At 45.8% G+C, this 17,511-nt stretch overlaps 1 protein-coding gene across 1 annotated transcript; it reads right to left on the reverse strand.

The window, feature by feature from the left end:
• Positions 1–1,532: 1,532 nt before the first annotated feature.
• On the reverse strand, positions 1,533–15,750 carry LOC311118388 (phosphorylase b kinase regulatory subunit alpha, skeletal muscle isoform-like; the record flags this gene model as incomplete). The annotated part of the gene is made up of 10 exons (XM_084193189.1): positions 1,533–1,600; positions 5,463–5,629; positions 6,023–6,101; positions 6,306–6,450; positions 8,183–8,292; positions 8,621–8,755; positions 12,584–12,662; positions 12,816–12,923; positions 15,247–15,342; positions 15,628–15,750. Coding segments are annotated over 10 exons (1,110 nt in total), but the record flags the coding sequence as incomplete, so codon positions are not given.
• Between the last annotated feature and the right edge of the window lie 1,761 nt (positions 15,751–17,511).

Consider the following 17,511-nt stretch of genomic DNA (forward strand, 5'->3'; position numbering starts at 1 on the left):
ACTTATAATTCACTGTATCACAATTCCAGTGGGTCAGAAGTTTACATACACTAAGTTGACTGTGCCTTTAAACAGCTTGGAAAATTCCAGAAAATGTCATGGCTTTAGAAGCTTCTGATAGGCTAATTGACATCATTTGAGTCAATTGGAGGTGTACCTGTGGATGTATTTCAAGGCCTATCTTCAAACTCAGTGCCTCTTTGCTTGACATCATGGGAAAATCAAAATAAATCAGCCAAGACCTCAGAAAATAATTTGTAGACCTCCACAAGTCTGGTTCATCCTTGGGAGCAATTTCCAAACACCTGAAGGTATCGCGTTCATCTGTACAAACAATAGTACGCAAGTATAAACACCATGGGACCACGCAGCCGTCATACCGCTCAGGATGGAGATGCATTCTGTCTCCTAGAGATGAACGTACTTTGTGCAAATCAATCCCAGAACAACAGCAAAGGACCTTGTGAAGATGCTGGAGGAAACAGGTACAAACGTATCTATAACCACAGTAAAACAAGTCCTATATCGACATAACCTGAAAAGCTGCTCAGCAAGGAAGAAGCCACTGCTCCAAAACCGCCATAAAAAAGCCTGACTATGGTTTGCAACTGCACATGGGGACAAAGATCGTACTTTTTGGAGAAATGTCCTCTGGTCTGATGAAACAAAAATAGAACTGTTTGACCATAAAGACCATCGTTATGTTTGGTGGAAAAAGTATCTTGTAAGCCGAAGAACACCATCCCAACCGTGAAGCACGGGGTGGCAGCATCATGCTGTGTGGGTGCTTTCCTGCAGGAGTGATTGATGCACTTCACAAAATAGATGGCATCATGAAGAAGGAAAATTATGTGGATATATTGAAGCAACATCTCAAGACATCAGTCAGGAAGTTAAAGCTTGGTCGCAAATGGGTCTTCCAAATGGACAATGACCCCAAGCATACTTCCAAAGATGTGGCAAAATGGCTTAAGGACAACAAAGTCAAGGTATTGGAGTGGCCATCACAAAGCCCTGACCTCAATCCTATAGAAAATGTGTGGGTAGAACTGAAAAAGCGTGTGCGAGCAAGGAGGCCTACAAACCTGACTCAGTTACACCAGCTCTGTCAGGAGGAATGGACCAAAATTCACCCAACTTATTGTGGGAAGCTTGTGGAAGGCTACCCGAAATGTTTGACCCAAGTTAAACAACTTAAATGCAATGCTACCAAATACTAATTGAGTGTATATAAACTTCTGACCCACTGGGAATGTGATGAAAGAAATAAAAGCTGAAATAAATCATTCTCTCTCCTATTATTCTGACATTTCACATTCTTAAAATAAAGTGGTGATCCTAACTGAGCTAAGACAGGGAATTTTTACTAGGATTAAATGTCAGGAATTGTGAAAACCTGAGTTTAAATGTATTTGGCTAAGGTGTATGTAAACTTCCGACTTCAACTGTATATGTTTAACGCTTTATGTGAAAAAATGTATGTAAAAAAAAAAAAAAAGATTTTAATTTATTAATTAATAAATAACCCTGACCTTTAACCCTCTGCTGGGGTTCGCTGTGGTCAACAACTGGTCCAGGTACTGGGCTAGGTCATCAGCCTCTAGAGAGAGGGAGGGAGGAGGGGGAGGGGAGGGAGGGAGGAGAGGGAGGGAGGTTTGGAAGTGAGAGGGGGAGAAAAGAGGGGAGAGATGAAGGGGAGTAGAAGGAGAAAGAGAGAGAGAGGGAGTAGAAGGAGAAAGAGAGAGAGAGAGAAAGAGAGAGAGAGAGAGAGAGAGAGAAATATGATATTCGAGGACACCATAATCTTAATTAATTGTATTAATCCCTGATCAGAACCAATTTCTTTCTACACATACCACACAACTATTACACTACTGTTCTCACTCACCAAAAATGTAAAACCGCTGTGAAAATGTTCATTGTGGCATTTGTTAGGTTTCTGTTTTGAAATTGACCCCATGAGAGTTGCATTAAAATGCCTTGATCTCAGTCTAAAAACATTCCAGCCATCCTTCATTTTGGATTTAAGTGTTTAGTCTGAATGCAGATAACAGCTACAGGTAGTTCAATTACAAAGACAGCATTTTGACCGTAAATTCTATGACAAATATTCTCTCAAATAATTCACTAAAACATGGTGGTCAGTCACTTGCTCAACTACTGAACAAAAAACAAACACAATTCACACCTAAATCATTCACAGGCTTGCTTTTGTTAATCCAACACAAAATCAGTTGGTTGTGTCACCCATCAAAACAACCAGGTCAGGAGGTTATCTTGCTGGTGATGGTAACGTCATTCAGAGGTCAATCGTTAGGTAATGAAGGGTCAGAGGTCAAAGGTCAGAGGTTAAAAGATAATGTCACAGGAAGAGGAAATAGGATAGAGGGGGATATTCAAAACTGAGCCTGGAGGTCCAGAGTACTGCTGGTTCTGTACTACGTGGTGTCCACGGTCTGAATCAGTCCCTCATTAGGGAAATAATACAAATCATCAGTGGAACTGCCTTCGAGGTCCAGATTGGAATTTGCCTGGGATACAGGGTTGAAGCTATAGAGCACAGGTGTCAAACTCATTCCACGGAGGGCGGAGTGTCTGCGGGTCACTGATTAGTTAGGAACTCCCCTAACCTGGTTGTCTAGATCGTAATTTGACACAAATTGAATGGATATAACAAAACCAGCAGGAATGAGTTTGACACCCCTGACATTGAGTTAGGAAAACCCATAGAGTTCGATAGAGGCCACAACCGTTCCATGTATTTGATCTATTAGAGATAGCACACCCGATTCAACTTGTCAACTAAACCAATCATCAAGCCCTCAGCCCAACCAATCATCAAGCCCTCAGCCCAACCAATCATCAAGCCCTCAGCCCAACCAATCATCAAGCCCTCAGCCCAACCAATCATCAAGCCCTCAGCCCAACCAATCATCAAGCCCTCAGCCCAACCAATCATCAAGCCCTCAGCCCAACCAATCATCAAGCCCTCAGCCCAACCAATCATCAAGCCCTCAGCCCAACCAATCATCAAGCCCTCAGCCCAACCAATCATCAAGCCCTCAGCCCAACCAATCATCAAGCCCTCAGCCCAACCAATCATTCAAGCCCTCAGCCCAACCAATCATCAAGCCCTCAGCCCAACCAATCATCAAGCCCTCAGCCCAACCAATCATCAAGCCCTCAGCCCAACCAATCATCAAGCCCTCAGCCCAACCAATCATCAAGCCCTCAGCCCAACCAATCATCAAGCCCTCAGCCCAACCAATCATCAAGCCCTCAGCCCAACCAATCATCAAGCCCTCAGCCCAACCAATCATTCAAGCCCTCAGCCCAACCAATCATCAAGCCCTCAGCCCAACCAATCATCAAGCCCTCAGCCCAACCAATCATCAAGCCCTCAGCCCAACCAATCATCAAGCCCTCAGCCCAACCAATCATCAAGCCCTCAGCCCAACCAATCATCAAGCCCTCAGCCCAACCAATCATCAAGCCCTCAGCCCAACCAATCATCAAGCCCTCAGCCCAACCAATCATCAAGCCCTCAGCCCAACCAATCATCAAGCCCTCAGCCCAACCAATCATCAAGCCCTCAGCCCAACCAATCATTCAAGCCCTCAGCCCAACCAATCATCAAGCCCTCAGCCAAACCAATCATCAAGCCCTCAGCCCAACCAATCATCAAGCCCTCAGCCCAACCAATCATCAAGCCCTCAGCCCAACCAATCATCAAGCCCTCAGCCCAACCAATCATCAAGCCCTCAGCCCAACCAATCATCAAGCCCTCAGCCCAACCAATCATTCAAGCCCTCAGCCCAACCAATCATCAAGCCCTCAGCCCAACCAATCATCAAGCCCTCAGCCCAACCAATCATCAAGCCCTCAGCCCAACCAATCATCAAGCCCTCAGCCCAACCAATCATCAAGCCCTCAGCCCAACCAATCATCAAGCCCTCAGCCCAACCAATCATCAAGCCCTCAGCCCAACCAATCATCGACATAATAAATAAATATGCAGCTCCAAAAATTATTTGTTCATCAATCAACAATTACTAGCATAGGCCTAATGGTCTTTTGGTATGTCAAAATTACCCAATATTTATTGTGCACATGAACGTTCGCAAGACTCATAGGTTAATTCAATGTATGGTTTCCTTTGTTCATATTTCCAGGGTTATGTCGGATTTCCGTGTGTCTGTGTCCTACGTCTCTGTCATTTCTGTTGTGCCTAACAGGAAGCCTCAGTTCGCATAGAAAGGGGCTATGTGGCATGCGCTCCAGGCTTTGGAGTCAGGATGTTCAATAAGAGAACATGATTGTTCCCATGTACGAATTGTGATGAAACATCATTAATAATCATTAAGTCTGATTAAGGTGAATGGAACAATGGATGTGGAAATTGCCTTTTACATTGTAGAACCAGTTTATTGGTTGTAATTGTTTGGTCCTGGGAGGGGCCAAGTGCCTATATGTACCTGTTGAGGTCCTGTTAGACAGATTCCATTTGGTTTCTGAAGGGGAGGCTGTGCGGTCTTGCCCTCTACCTGTGTCCGTTCAGATATGACAGGTTAAGCCTGATACAGAGGCTATTTCTTTGGGCTATTGCCCGTGTATATTTGGTATGATATGGCGCTTTCACCACTGGATCACCAAGACCTGTAAATAAATCTACGGTCTGAGCACGTCAACCTGCCTTGCCTTCTGCTGGCTTCATGCCCTTACCTGGCCTACAAGGTCCCCATTTTACAACGAGAGTAGACAAAATAATGAAAAGGTCAGTCTGGTTCCTCAATAAATAGACAAAAGATTTGTAGTTGAACAAGTCGTTGCATGTATATATATTTTTACTTGACTTGAGACTTGACTCGCTCTTAGAATGCACGACTTGGACTTGACTCGACCCGTTCTACTTGGGACTCGACTCGAGACTCGACCCGTTCTACTTGGGACTCGGACCTTGTGACTCGAATAATAATGATTTGGTCCCACCTCTGCAATATTGTCACAGTAAAAGAGAGCATTTTGTAATCAAGTAAAATAAAAAGGTTTTTAAACTGACCGTGAATAAACATTTTCTTTCATATACCCTGGTGACATCACTAGCCCCCTTCATCCCCTCCCTCTGTCCCTCCCCTTCATCCCCTCCCTCTGTCCCTCCCCTTCATCCCCTCCCTCTGTCCCTCCCCTTCATCCCCTCCCTCTGTCCCTCCCCTTCATTCCCTCCCCTTCATCCCCTCCCTCTGTCCCTCCCCTTCATCCCCTCCCTCTGTCCCTCCCCTTCATCCCCTCCCTCTGTCCCTCCCCTTCATCCCCTCCCTCTGTCCCTCCCCTTCATCCCCTCCCTCTGTCCCTCCCCTTCATCCCCTCCCTCTGTCCCTCCCCTTCATCCCCTCCCTCTGTCCCTCCCCTTCATCCCCTCCCTCTGTCCCTTCTCTTCCTCCTTCCTCCCCTCCCTTTCTTACCACCATTGAAGGTCAAGCCATGCTCAGCAAAGCATCCATAGTCATCATCATCATCATCATCATCTTCGTCACGGCCCATGCCGCCCACGTGCTTACTGGCATCCAGGAAGCCGAGTTTGGCGAAACAGGAAGTGGTCAGGAACTCAGAGAGCTTTCCCGTCTGGATCCTGGAGCGAGAGAAAGGAATGAATGAACGAATGAATGAATGGATGGACGGGTGGATGGATGGATGACTGAGTGAGGGAAGGATTGAGGTACTAAGTGAGTGAGTGAGTGAGTGAGTGAGTGAGTGAGTGAGTGAGTGAGTGAGTGAGTGAGTGAGGGTGTGTGTTTGTGTGTGTGCATGAATGCCTGAACGAGTGATTTCAGAAAACATTTATGAATGGATAAATGCATGAATGATCAAAAGAACAAACGATCGAAGAAAAAAAACAGACAGACTGGGGGGTAAATGAATGAATGAATAAACAAATAAATTAAGGAAGGAACAAAAACAAACAAACCGACAGATGGACGACAGAGTCACAGATGGACAGATGAATAAATGAATGAGGCCTCACCTTGCTCCTCCATAGTATCCATCCTGTAGCTTCTTCAGCGTGGCCAGAACCGCAGGGTCCAGGTCAGAGTGGTCTTCAGCTGAAACATACAGGGACCATGAGCTAACACACACACACACACACACACACACACACACACACACTCCCGCCTCCCCACACACACACACTCCCGCCTCCCCACACACACACACACACACACACACACTCCCGCCTCCCGCCTCCCCACACACACACTCCCGCCTCCCCACACACACAAACACACTCTCCCTGGTGTGTGACTCACTGAGCATGGTCTGAGAGATGGGGAAGGTGACAGTGGGTCTGCCAGTCATCCTCCATCGAGAGGAAAGGTAGGACAGGTCTGTACGAAGCATATCAACAATCATCTGGTTGTCCAACGCCAAGTAGAACTGCTGGTGATCTATGAACTGGAGGGAGGGAGGGAGAGAGAGAATTTAAAAAAAGACTAGTAATTCTCCTTCTCTTCCCAGGACATACAGTAGCTACTGTATAAAGCCATGTCCAAATAAAAGAGCATTTGAACGATGAAATGATCCTAGAAAGTCTACAATGATGTAAGGATACTCAGCGTTCCCCGATGTGCATCGGTCTGCAGGACCCCAAATGTAACCCAGCATCGGTCAGAAAATCAATTCAAACATTACGAATAGCTGGTTCACAAACATTTTTTTGCTTAAATTACTTTCTACCTTCCGAAAATACCTCATCTTTTGTGACAACGGTGTCCTCTCCTTCAGTGTCGAACTATGAATGTAATTGTGTTGACAGTCATTGATCTACAAATCATTTTGCATGGCGAACAACCCCGGGCAGTAGCAGTAGCCGAGTCAAACTGCGCATCTTCGCGAGGTAAAAAATGCTTCGACCTACGAGAGGTAGGCTTATTTCTGATCTGGCACATCTGTGCGTCACCTTCAGCATTCAAAATGTTTGTAAAATGGCTTGTGAAATATTAGGCTTAATAGGTTGAATGACAACCAATGTAATTTTCTAGGTTATTTTTATCAAATGCGCTGTTGAAAATGGTGTTTTACCAGAATAAAAGTAGCCTAAGCTACAGCCGGAATACATAACTCTCATTTGGCTGTAGGTAGGCTACATGCTATCCTGTAGGTAGGCTACATGCTATCCTGTAGGTAGGCTACATGCTATCCTGTAGGTAGGCTACATGCTATCCTGTAGGTAGGCTACATGCTATCCTGTAGGTAGGCTACATGCTATCCTGTAGGTAGGCTACATGCTATCCTGTAGGTAGGCTACATGCTATCCTGTAGGTAGGCTACATGCTATCCTGTAGGTAGGCTACATGCTATCCTGTAGGTAGGCTACATGCTATCCTGTAGGTAGGCTACATGCTATCCTGTAGGTAGGCTACATGCTATCCTGTAGGTAGGCTACATGCTATCCTGTAGGTAGGCTACATGCTATCCTGTAGGTAGGCTACATGCTATCCTGTAGGTAGGCTGCATTCTATCCTGTAGGTAGGCTGCATTCTATAGGTAGGCTACATGCTATCCTGTAGGTAGGCTGCATTCTATAGGTAGGCTACAAGCTATAGGTAGGTCTTAAAATAAAATATTTTGGTAGCTTTGCTGACTACGTCAATTTTAAAGATACATATTGATAAATTACTAGCTCTAACACTTTTAATTTGCAAAAAAAAGTGATGGTGATTTCAGATCAAAAGTGGGGCGGAGGGGACAAAAAGCAAACATTGCCCCTCCCCAACTGATGTCCAGTTTCCCTTATGGCTCAGCTCAGGTGCCTACACACACCATAGACATCACACACACAGCTTTATTTTCGTGAAATTTCTGTAAATTTTGGAGTCAAATTTTTTGACCATTAAGAATCCTATTTTCCCTAACACTAAACATAACCCCTAACCCTAATCCTTAACCATAACTTTAACCATAACCCCCAAAACACTATCCTTAACCCTAACCTTAAAATAGCATTTGAACAAATTCAGGACCTGAAAAACATCCTGACTTTTCAAAACAGTTATAGTTTTCCTACCTTGTCAGGACATTCAGGTGAAACGTTAGGACATTGGGGTCCTGATGAGGTAGGAAAACAAGTACACACACACACACACACACACACACAGAAAATTGTACTGTCCTGTACTGTATCTACCTGTGGTGTGAAGGCAAAGATGGTGTTGCGGATGACATAGAACTTAGAAGTTCCTAGACATCCAATCCTCCTGTAGGGTCGACCAGTCAGCCCTAGTCTCTGGTTACGTCCTGGGAGAAAAGAGGAAGAGTGGAGGGTTCAACAGTCAGCATGCTTTCTAATATAGGTTTAGATTACGGGAAACTGGCCCTCACCGCCCGGTGTAGAAGTGGCTTCCAATAGCACCAGTTTTTGTAAGGTCATTTTCTTTTGTATGGTAGTGAAAGACTGTTGACAGAGTAAATGTGGCTGAGAACTCTAGCAGGATGTGGATGGGGTGTACAGTGTCAGCTACTGTCTCCACCTCTATCCCATCTTTCCCTTCTTCTTTCCCTCCTTCCCTCCCTCCTTCCCTCCCTCCTTCCCTCCCTCCCTCCTTCCTTCCCTCTCTTTGTTTACCAAGTCGTGCGTAAATGTGGCTGAGGACTCTAGCAGGTTGGACGTGGATGGGGTGTATGTCAGATACTGTCTCCACCTCTATCCCGTTCTTCATCAACAACTCCTGGATCTCCTCATTCTCTGCCAGGATAGACACTACAGGAAGAGAATAAAAAAAATGACTGACTTATTTTATTATTAAAATAGCTAGAAATATGTCATTTTTTCTGTAAAATGTGTTTGACTGTTGGGGGTGGGGTTCTTCCGTAAACAAGTCTGTCATGAGGTGATTGTTGCATGTGGGATGTAAACCTTAACTTAAAAAATGGTTAATATAGTCAGGATCGAAGAAAGATGAACGGAGCAAAGTACAAAGAGATCCTGCAGCTGACAGAGTTTAAGAGGATCTGCAGAGAGGAACGGGAGAAACTCCTCAAATACAGGTGTGCCAAGCTTGTAGCGTTACTTGACTTTTTCCACATTTTGTTACGTTACAGCCTTATTCTAAAATGGATGAAATTGTTTTTTCCCTCATCAATCTACACACAATACCCCATAATGACAAAGCAAAAACAGGTTTCTAGAAATGTTTGCTAAAAAAATAAAATATCACATTTACATAAGTATTCAGACCCTGTACTCAGTACTTTGTTGAAGCACCTTTGGCAGCGATTTCAGCCTCGAGTCTTCTTGGGTATGACGCTACAAGCTTGGCACACGGGGGGCCAGTATGAAAAATGCACTCACTAATTGTAAGTCGCTCTGGATAAGAGCGTCTGCTAAATGACTAAAATGTCAATTGGATCACTAACAATGTATTTGGGGAGTTTCTCCCATTTTTCTCTGCAGATCTTCTCAAGCTCTGTCAGGTTGTATGGGGAGCGTTGTTGCACAGCTATTTTGACCCTTGACCTTTTCCACATTTTGTTACGTTACAGCCTTATTCTAAAATGGATTAAATTGTTTTCCCCCCTCATCAATCTACACACAATACCCCATAATGACAAAAAATCCCAGGCTGTGTCACAACCAGCCGTGACGGGAGTCCCATAGGGCGGCGCACAATTGGCCCAGCGTCGTCCGGGTTAGGGGAGGGTTTGGCCGGGGTGGCTTTACATGGCTCATCGCCCTCTAGCGACTCGTTGCGGCGGGCAGAGCGCCTGCAAGCTGACTTCGGTCGTCAGTTGGGCGGTGTTTCCTCCAACACATTGGTGCGTCTGGCTATATACAGTGAGGGAAAAACGTATTTGATCCCCTGCTGATTTTGTACGTTTGCCCACTGACAAATAAATGATCAGTCTATAATTTTAATGGTAGGTTTATTTGAACAGTGAGAGACAGAATAACAACAAAATCCAGAAAACCGCATGTCAAAATTTTTATAAATTAATTTGCATTTTAATGAGGGAAATAAGTATTTGACCCCCTCTCAATCAGAAAGATTTCTGGCTCCCAGGTGTCTTTTATACAGGTAACGAGCTGAGATTAGGAGCACACTCTTAAAGGGAGTGCTCCTAATCTCAGTTTGTTACCTGTATAAAAGACACCTGTCCACAGTAGCAATCAATCAATCAGATTCCAAACTCTCCACCATGGCCAAGACCAAAGAGCTCTCCAAGGATGTCAGGGACAAGATTGTAGACCTACACAAGGCTGGAATGGGCTACAAGACCATCGCCAAGCAGCTTGGTGAGAAGGTGACAACAGTTGGTGCGATTATTCGCAAATGGAAGAAACACAAAATAAATGTCAATCTCCCTCGGCCTGGGGCTCCATGCAAGATCTCACCTCGTGGAGTTGCAATGATCATGAGAACGGTGAGGAATCGGCCCAGAACTACACGGGAGGATCTTGTCAATGATCTCAAGGCAGCTGGGACCATAGTCACCAAGAAAACAATTGGTAACACACTACGCCGTGAAGGACTGAAATCCTGCAGCGCCCGCAAGGTCCCCCTGCTCAAGAAAGCACATATACAGGCCGTCTGAAGTTTGCCAATCAACATCTGAATGATTCAGAGGAGAACTGGGTGAAACTGTTGTGGTCAGATGAGGCCAAAATCGAGCTCTTTGGCATCAACTCAACTCGCCGTGTTTGGAGGAGGAGGAATGCTGCCTATGACCCCAAGAACACCATCCCCACCATCAAACAGGGAGGTGGAAACATTATGCTTTGGGGGTGTTTTTCTGCTAAGTGGACATGACAACTTCACCGCATCAAAGGGACGATGGATGGGGCCATGTACCGTCAAATCTTGGGTGAGAACTTCCTTCCCTCAGCCAGGGCATTGAAAATGGGTCGTGGATGGGTATTCCAGCATGACAATGACCCAAAACACACGGCCAAGGCAACAAAGGAGTGGCTCAAGAAGAAGCACATTAAGGTCCTGGAGTGGCCTAGCCAGTCTCCAGACCTTAATCCCATAGAAAATCTGTGGAGGGAGCTGAAGGTTCGAGTTGCCAAACGTCAGGCTCGAAACCTTAATGACTTGGAGAAGATCTGCAAAGAGGAGTGGGACAAAATCCCTCCTGAGATGTGTGCAAACCTGGTGGCCAACTACAAGAAACGTCTGACCTCTGTGATTGCCAACAAGGGTTTTGCCACCAAGTACTAAGTCATATTTTGCAGAGGGGTCAAATACTTATTTCCCTCATTAAAATGCAAATTAATGTATAACATTTTGACATGCGTTTTTCTGGATTTTTTTGTTGTTATTTTGTCTCTCACTGTTCAAATAAACCTACCATAAAAATTATAGACTGATCATGTCTTTGTCAGTGGGCAAACGTACAAAATCAGCAGGGGATCAAATACTTTTTTCCCCTCACTGTATATATTTAATAGTTACATATACAGTATGTATTAAGGCTGGTTTACAGTTGGTCTATCGACATGTCTGTAGACAGTTGCCATAGCGACATCATGAAAATTCTATTGTCGTCCGACATCAAACTTGTCCTTGTCGTTATGAAAAAGTATCAACACAAAACCACAGTCTCTACATGACATCAGCAGCCCGGTGCTCCAGACAGTCTCTACATGACATCAGCAGCCTGGTGCTCCAGACAGTCTCTACATGACATCAGCAGCCCGGTGCTCCAGACAGTCTCTACATGACATCAGCAGCCCGGTGCTCCAGACAGTCTCTACATGACATCAGCAGCCCGGTGCTCCAGACAGTCTCTACATGACATCAGCAGCCCGGTGCTCCAGACAGTCTCTACATGACATCAGCAGCCCGGTGCTCCAGACAGTCTCTACATGACATCAGCAGCCCGGTGCTCCAGACAGTCTCTACATGACATCAGCAGCCCGGTGCTCCAGACAGTCTCTACATGACATCAGCAACCCGGTGCTCCAAATAGCATACTTGCTCTATTTTAACACCGATAAACCCATCCGTTTAAAAATAAATTCAGTAAATGTAAACTAAAAACAACTTTCTAAACAATGTTTTGGTTTGTTTTTAGCTTGTTAGCTATCTAGCTGGCTAGCCAGTTCAAATAATGACCAAGAGTATAACTTCAGCTAATTCTATTCATTATTACAGGGAAATGAACCCACAACATCATTATTTACAAGGTAATGATGGCGAGCTTACAGAAAATAGCTTATGGTTGTGAGTGTGAAGAAATTAAAGTAGGTCATTCTATCAGAGAACTCCTGCACTGTCTCATCACAGATGGATTTGGTCTTGTTGCTGTAGCAGCCAAGTAACCACGACAACGGACATTGCGACAGTCGAAGAGACATTCACTTTTTTCATGTCTGTGCGACAAGGAAACCGACAGTCGCAGCGAAAATCTGCAGACATTCCACCGGAGTATAAATGAAATGTTGTTTTGACCAGAGACACTTGTCGGATTCTAATTGTCTACAGACATGTCGTTAGACCAAGTATAAACCGGCCTTTAAATATGGTCCTTTAGCAGATGCTTTTATCAAACGTAGACATATATTCAGTGTGTAGCCTTCAAATCTCACCCTGCACCACCACGTCTGGCTTGGGGATGGTGGAGAAACGTCGGTTGAGAGGATCTATCTCTCCAGGGGCCAGGAAACCCTGTAGAACACAGAGAGAGGGCAAAGCTTTACCATACAATACCGGAGAGAGGAGAGGAGAGGAGGACTTTATAACCCAGTGGCAGTTAGTCACCAGCTATTGTAGTGTGTGTAGTATAGTGTCCACTAGCTAGTGTAGTGCGTGACCTCTCACCTCTGCCAGTAGACTTCCTAGGACGTAGAGGGACTGACCCCACTTTAGAGGGAGCTTCCCCAGAGGGACCCTCTCCACAGAGTGGGGGTTCGCATACTCCTCAGCCACCTGTTGGTTACAGACACACAGTTAGAACGCACCCCAACTCTCTCCACAGAGTGGGGGTTCGCATACTCCTCAGCCACCTGTTGGTTACAGACACACAGTTAGAATGCACCCCAACTCTCTCCACAGAGTGGGGGTTCGCATACTCCTCAGCCACCTGTTGGTTACAGACACACAGTTAGAACGCACCCCAACTCTCTCCACAGAGTGGGGGGGTTCGCATACTCCTCAGCCACCTGTTGGTTACAGACACACAGTTAGAACGCACCCCAACTCTCTCCACAGAGTGGGGGTTCACATACTCCTCAGCCACCTGTTGGTTACAGACACACAGTTAGAATGCACCCCAACTCTCTCCACAGAGTGGGGGGGTTCGCATACTCCTCAGCCACCTGTTGGTTACAGACACACAGTTAGAACGCACCCCAACTCTCTCCACAGAGTGGGGGTTCGCATACTCCTCAGCCACCTGTTGGTTACAGACACACAGTTAGAATGCACCCCAACTCTCTCCACAGAGTGGGGGTTCACATACTCCTCAGCCACCTGTTGGTTACAGACACACAGTTAGAATGCACCCCAACTCTCTCCACAGAGTGGGGGTTCGCATACTCCTCAGCCACCTGTTGGTTACAGACACACAGTTAGAATGCACCCCAACTCTCTCCACAGAGTGGGGGTTCGCATACTCCTCAGCCACCTGTTGGTTACAGACACACAGTTAGAACGCACCCCAACTCTCTCCACAGAGTGGGGGGGTTCGCATACTCCTCAGCCACCTGTTGGTTACAGACACACAGTTAGAACGCACCCCAACTCTCTCCACAGAGTGGGGGTTCACATACTCCTCAGCCACCTGTTGGTTACAGACACACAGTTAGAATGCACCCCAACTCTCTCCACAGAGTGGGGGGGTTCGCATACTCCTCAGCCACCTGTTGGTTACAGACACACAGTTAGAACGCACCCCAACTCTCTCCACAGAGTGGGGGTTCGCATACTCCTCAGCCACCTGTTGGTTACAGACACACAGTTAGAATGCACCCCAACTCTCTCCACAGAGTGGGGGTTCACATACTCCTCAGCCACCTGTTGGTTACAGACACACAGTTAGAATGCACCCCAACTCTCTCCACAGAGTGGGGGTTCGCATACTCCTCAGCCACCTGTTGGTTACAGACACACAGTTAGAATGCACCCCAACTCTCTCCACAGAGTGGGGGTTCGCATACTCCTCAGCCACCTGTTGGTTACAGACACACAGTTAGAATGCACCCCAACTCTCTCCACAGAGTGGGGGTTCACATACTCCTCAGCCACCTGTTGGTTACAGACACACAGTTAGAACGCACCCCAACTCTCTCCACAGAGTGGGGGGGTTCGCATACTCCTCAGCCACCTGTTGGTTACAGACACACAGTTAGAACGCACCCCAACTCTCTCCACAGAGTGGGGGTTCACATACTCCTCAGCCACCTGTTGGTTACAGACACACAGTTAGAATGCACCCCAACTCTCTCCACAGAGTGGGGGGGTTCGCATACTCCTCAGCCACCTGTTGGTTACAGACACACAGTTAGAACGCACCCCAACTCTCTCCACAGAGTGGGGGGGTTCGCATACTCCTCAGCCACCTGTTGGTTACAGACACACAGTTAGAACGCACCCCAACTCTCTCCACAGAGTGGGGGTTCGCATACTCCTCAGCCACCTGTTGGTTACAGACACACAGTTAGAACGCACCCCAACTCTCTCCACAGAGTGGGGGTTCGCATACTCCTCAGCCACCTGTTGGTTACAGACACACAGTTAGAACGCACCCCAACTCTCTCCACAGAGTGGGGGGGTTCGCATACTCCTCAGCCACCTGTTGGTTACAGACACACAGTTAGAATGCACCCCAACTCTCTCCACAGAGTGGGGGTTCGCATACTCCTCAGCCACCTGTTGGTTACAGACACACAGTTAGAATGCACCCCAACTCTCTCCACAGAGTGGGGGGGGTTCGCATACTCCTCAGCCACCTGTAAAAAAACTAAAATTGGTTCACATGTGTGATTAGGCTTGCTAAATTCCCAGGTTTTCCAGAAATCCTGGTTGGAAGATTCTGGAGTTCCATTTAGCCACCACTACACCCTGGTTGGAAGATTCTGGAGTTCCATTTAGCCACCACTACATCCTGGTTGGAAGATTCTGGAGTTCCATTTAGCCACCACTACACCCTGGTTGGAAGATTCTGGAGTTCCATTTAGCCACCACTACATCCTGGTTGGAAGATTCTGGAGTTCCATTAAGGCACCACTACACCCTGGTTTTCCAGTCTTACCCTATCAGGTGGAACGCTGTAGAGCTCTGGCAGTAGACAGATCCCATCCTTCTGTTTGATCAGAATCCCCTCCAGAGCATCCCTGTACTCCTGGACCTGGAGGGTGACAAGTAAGGACACTGCTATGAAGGCATATAGCTTCTATATTAACTCCTATGAGAGGTCATAACCTGCTCAGGTAGCCTGGCGGTTGCTGGATCGAATCCCCGAGCAGACAAGGTAAAAATTTATCGTTCTGCCCTTAAGCAAGGCAAAAAACACATTTCCATTTCACACTTACAGGTTACCCACTTGTACATACAGCGAAACAGGACTACATAAGCACACCCCTATTTATTATTATTATTATTATTATTATTATTTAACCTGCTATATAGCCACCTGTTCTGGGCTGTTGGTGAAGACGCCGTCCAGTATGAGGTAGGTCCAGAACAGGGGCCATTCACACTCTATGTTCTCAAAGAGCTTCAGCTCAGCAGACTCATAGTATAGACGGTTAGGATCCTGGGACGGGAGGGAGGGAGGGAACAGAACCACAGAATTATGGAGAGAGAACAATAGGAGATAGATGGATGGATGAATGAATGGGAGGGAACAGAACCACAGAATCATGGAGAGAGAACAATAGGAGATAGATGGATGGATGGATGGATGGATGAACGGGAGGGAACAGAACCACAGAATCATGGAGAGAGAACAATAGGAGATAGATGGATGGATGGATGAACGGGAGGGAGGGCAATAAAACAACAAAGTATAGTTCTAGAATGACATTGTTTCTGAGAAAATGTGAGACGACCTATGAGAACCTGTCGGATGTCGCACCGACTCATTGTTGGGAAAAATCTAAAACGCTACGAAAATCAGTTTTTGTGGCAATTTAGATTTTGGTTGTTTTGGATACTTTAAACCCTTTACTTTATTGTAATGTAAACATACTGTATGATTATTTAAGGACGCTAACGTTCATAAGAGGTTCACACTTTCTTCCGATGTTGTTTGATCAGTGGGTAGGCCCATTAGCTGGTCAAAATGACATGAAAAGTGATCCAAATATATTAACACCATTGCAGTAATTTCAACAGTTCAGAATCATTTTTTATTTTAGGTAGCAAAGCAATTTATTTCCTATCCTTAAGTTGTTGGAAGTGAGAGGCATCTTTGCTGTCATTCGTTAGCTATGTCATTTTGGCTAGCCGTGGCCATCTTCCCTCAAAGATGTAAAAACATTGGATAGGTGTAGATGAATTGTCTACCAATACAGTTACATCAATCCACTGCTTTTAAATCTTTGAAGGGGTGTGCGAATTGGGATTGGGCTCCTAATAGTAGCACAGTCTTCCCGTTTTCTAGTTAGTCATCAATCATCACTGGAGCTGACTGCCGACTTCTCAGATAAACAGCGATATGTTGCTTGTTGTTTGACTTGGCTAGTCAGACGTCAATACTTAGAGCAAAGCTGCCAGTATGCTCTGAAATACTGGTAATCAAGGATCATTTTAAAGTGGTCCCAACGATCGTCTGTCATCTCATCATGGATGGAGAGATGAGAGAGCATATTCAACAAGGAGCAAGCAAGGTATGTTAAGCTAGCTAGCTAAAGTACACAATACTTTATAAACTCGGGCCTTCACTACCTGCATTTACACTGGATTTGTTTAAAGGTAGGCTATAGCCAGTGTTGTTGGAGTGACAGTACTGTTGAAGGCAAATTTGAAGACACGCCGCTATAGCTAACGCTAGCCTAAATGTTTCACTGACTATTTGACCAGCCGTGGTATTTTTCCATCCCTGTATCCCGCAAAACAAGTTAGCTAGCTAACAATTTAATGTTCATTCATTGAGAGAGAGATAATAGACACAGCGGTTTGAAGAAGAAGAGAGACCCTTCTTTGTGTATGAGTGTGTGTGTGTTTTTAAACATTTGGGTCTCCATGACAATTTCCTTTATTGTGGACCCAAATAAAAAAAGACTGATAAAGCACTGAAACATGATGTTTCCCCTCAGGGTGAAGGGAATGGCCAGGCTCTGGATCTGGATCTGGTGGAGAGCGCTGGATCCAAGGTAGAGGTCTTCACGGATCCACCTGTACCGAATACCCGAGAGGGTCCGAATCCAGAATTCGAAATAATGTCACGGGTCTGGGTCGGATCTGATATGATTGTCACGGGTCTCAGCTACGTGTAGCCTAATTTTAACTGACTTGTCAGGAAGGAACCATTCAGATCTGAACGCGACTGCTGTAGTAGAGAGAGAGAGAGAGA

This window comes from Coregonus lavaretus (assembly GCF_964263955.1).
Source record: "Coregonus lavaretus genome assembly, contig: HAP1_SCAFFOLD_9055, whole genome shotgun sequence".
In the NCBI taxonomy this organism is placed as follows: Eukaryota; Metazoa; Chordata; class Actinopteri; order Salmoniformes; family Salmonidae; genus Coregonus; species Coregonus lavaretus.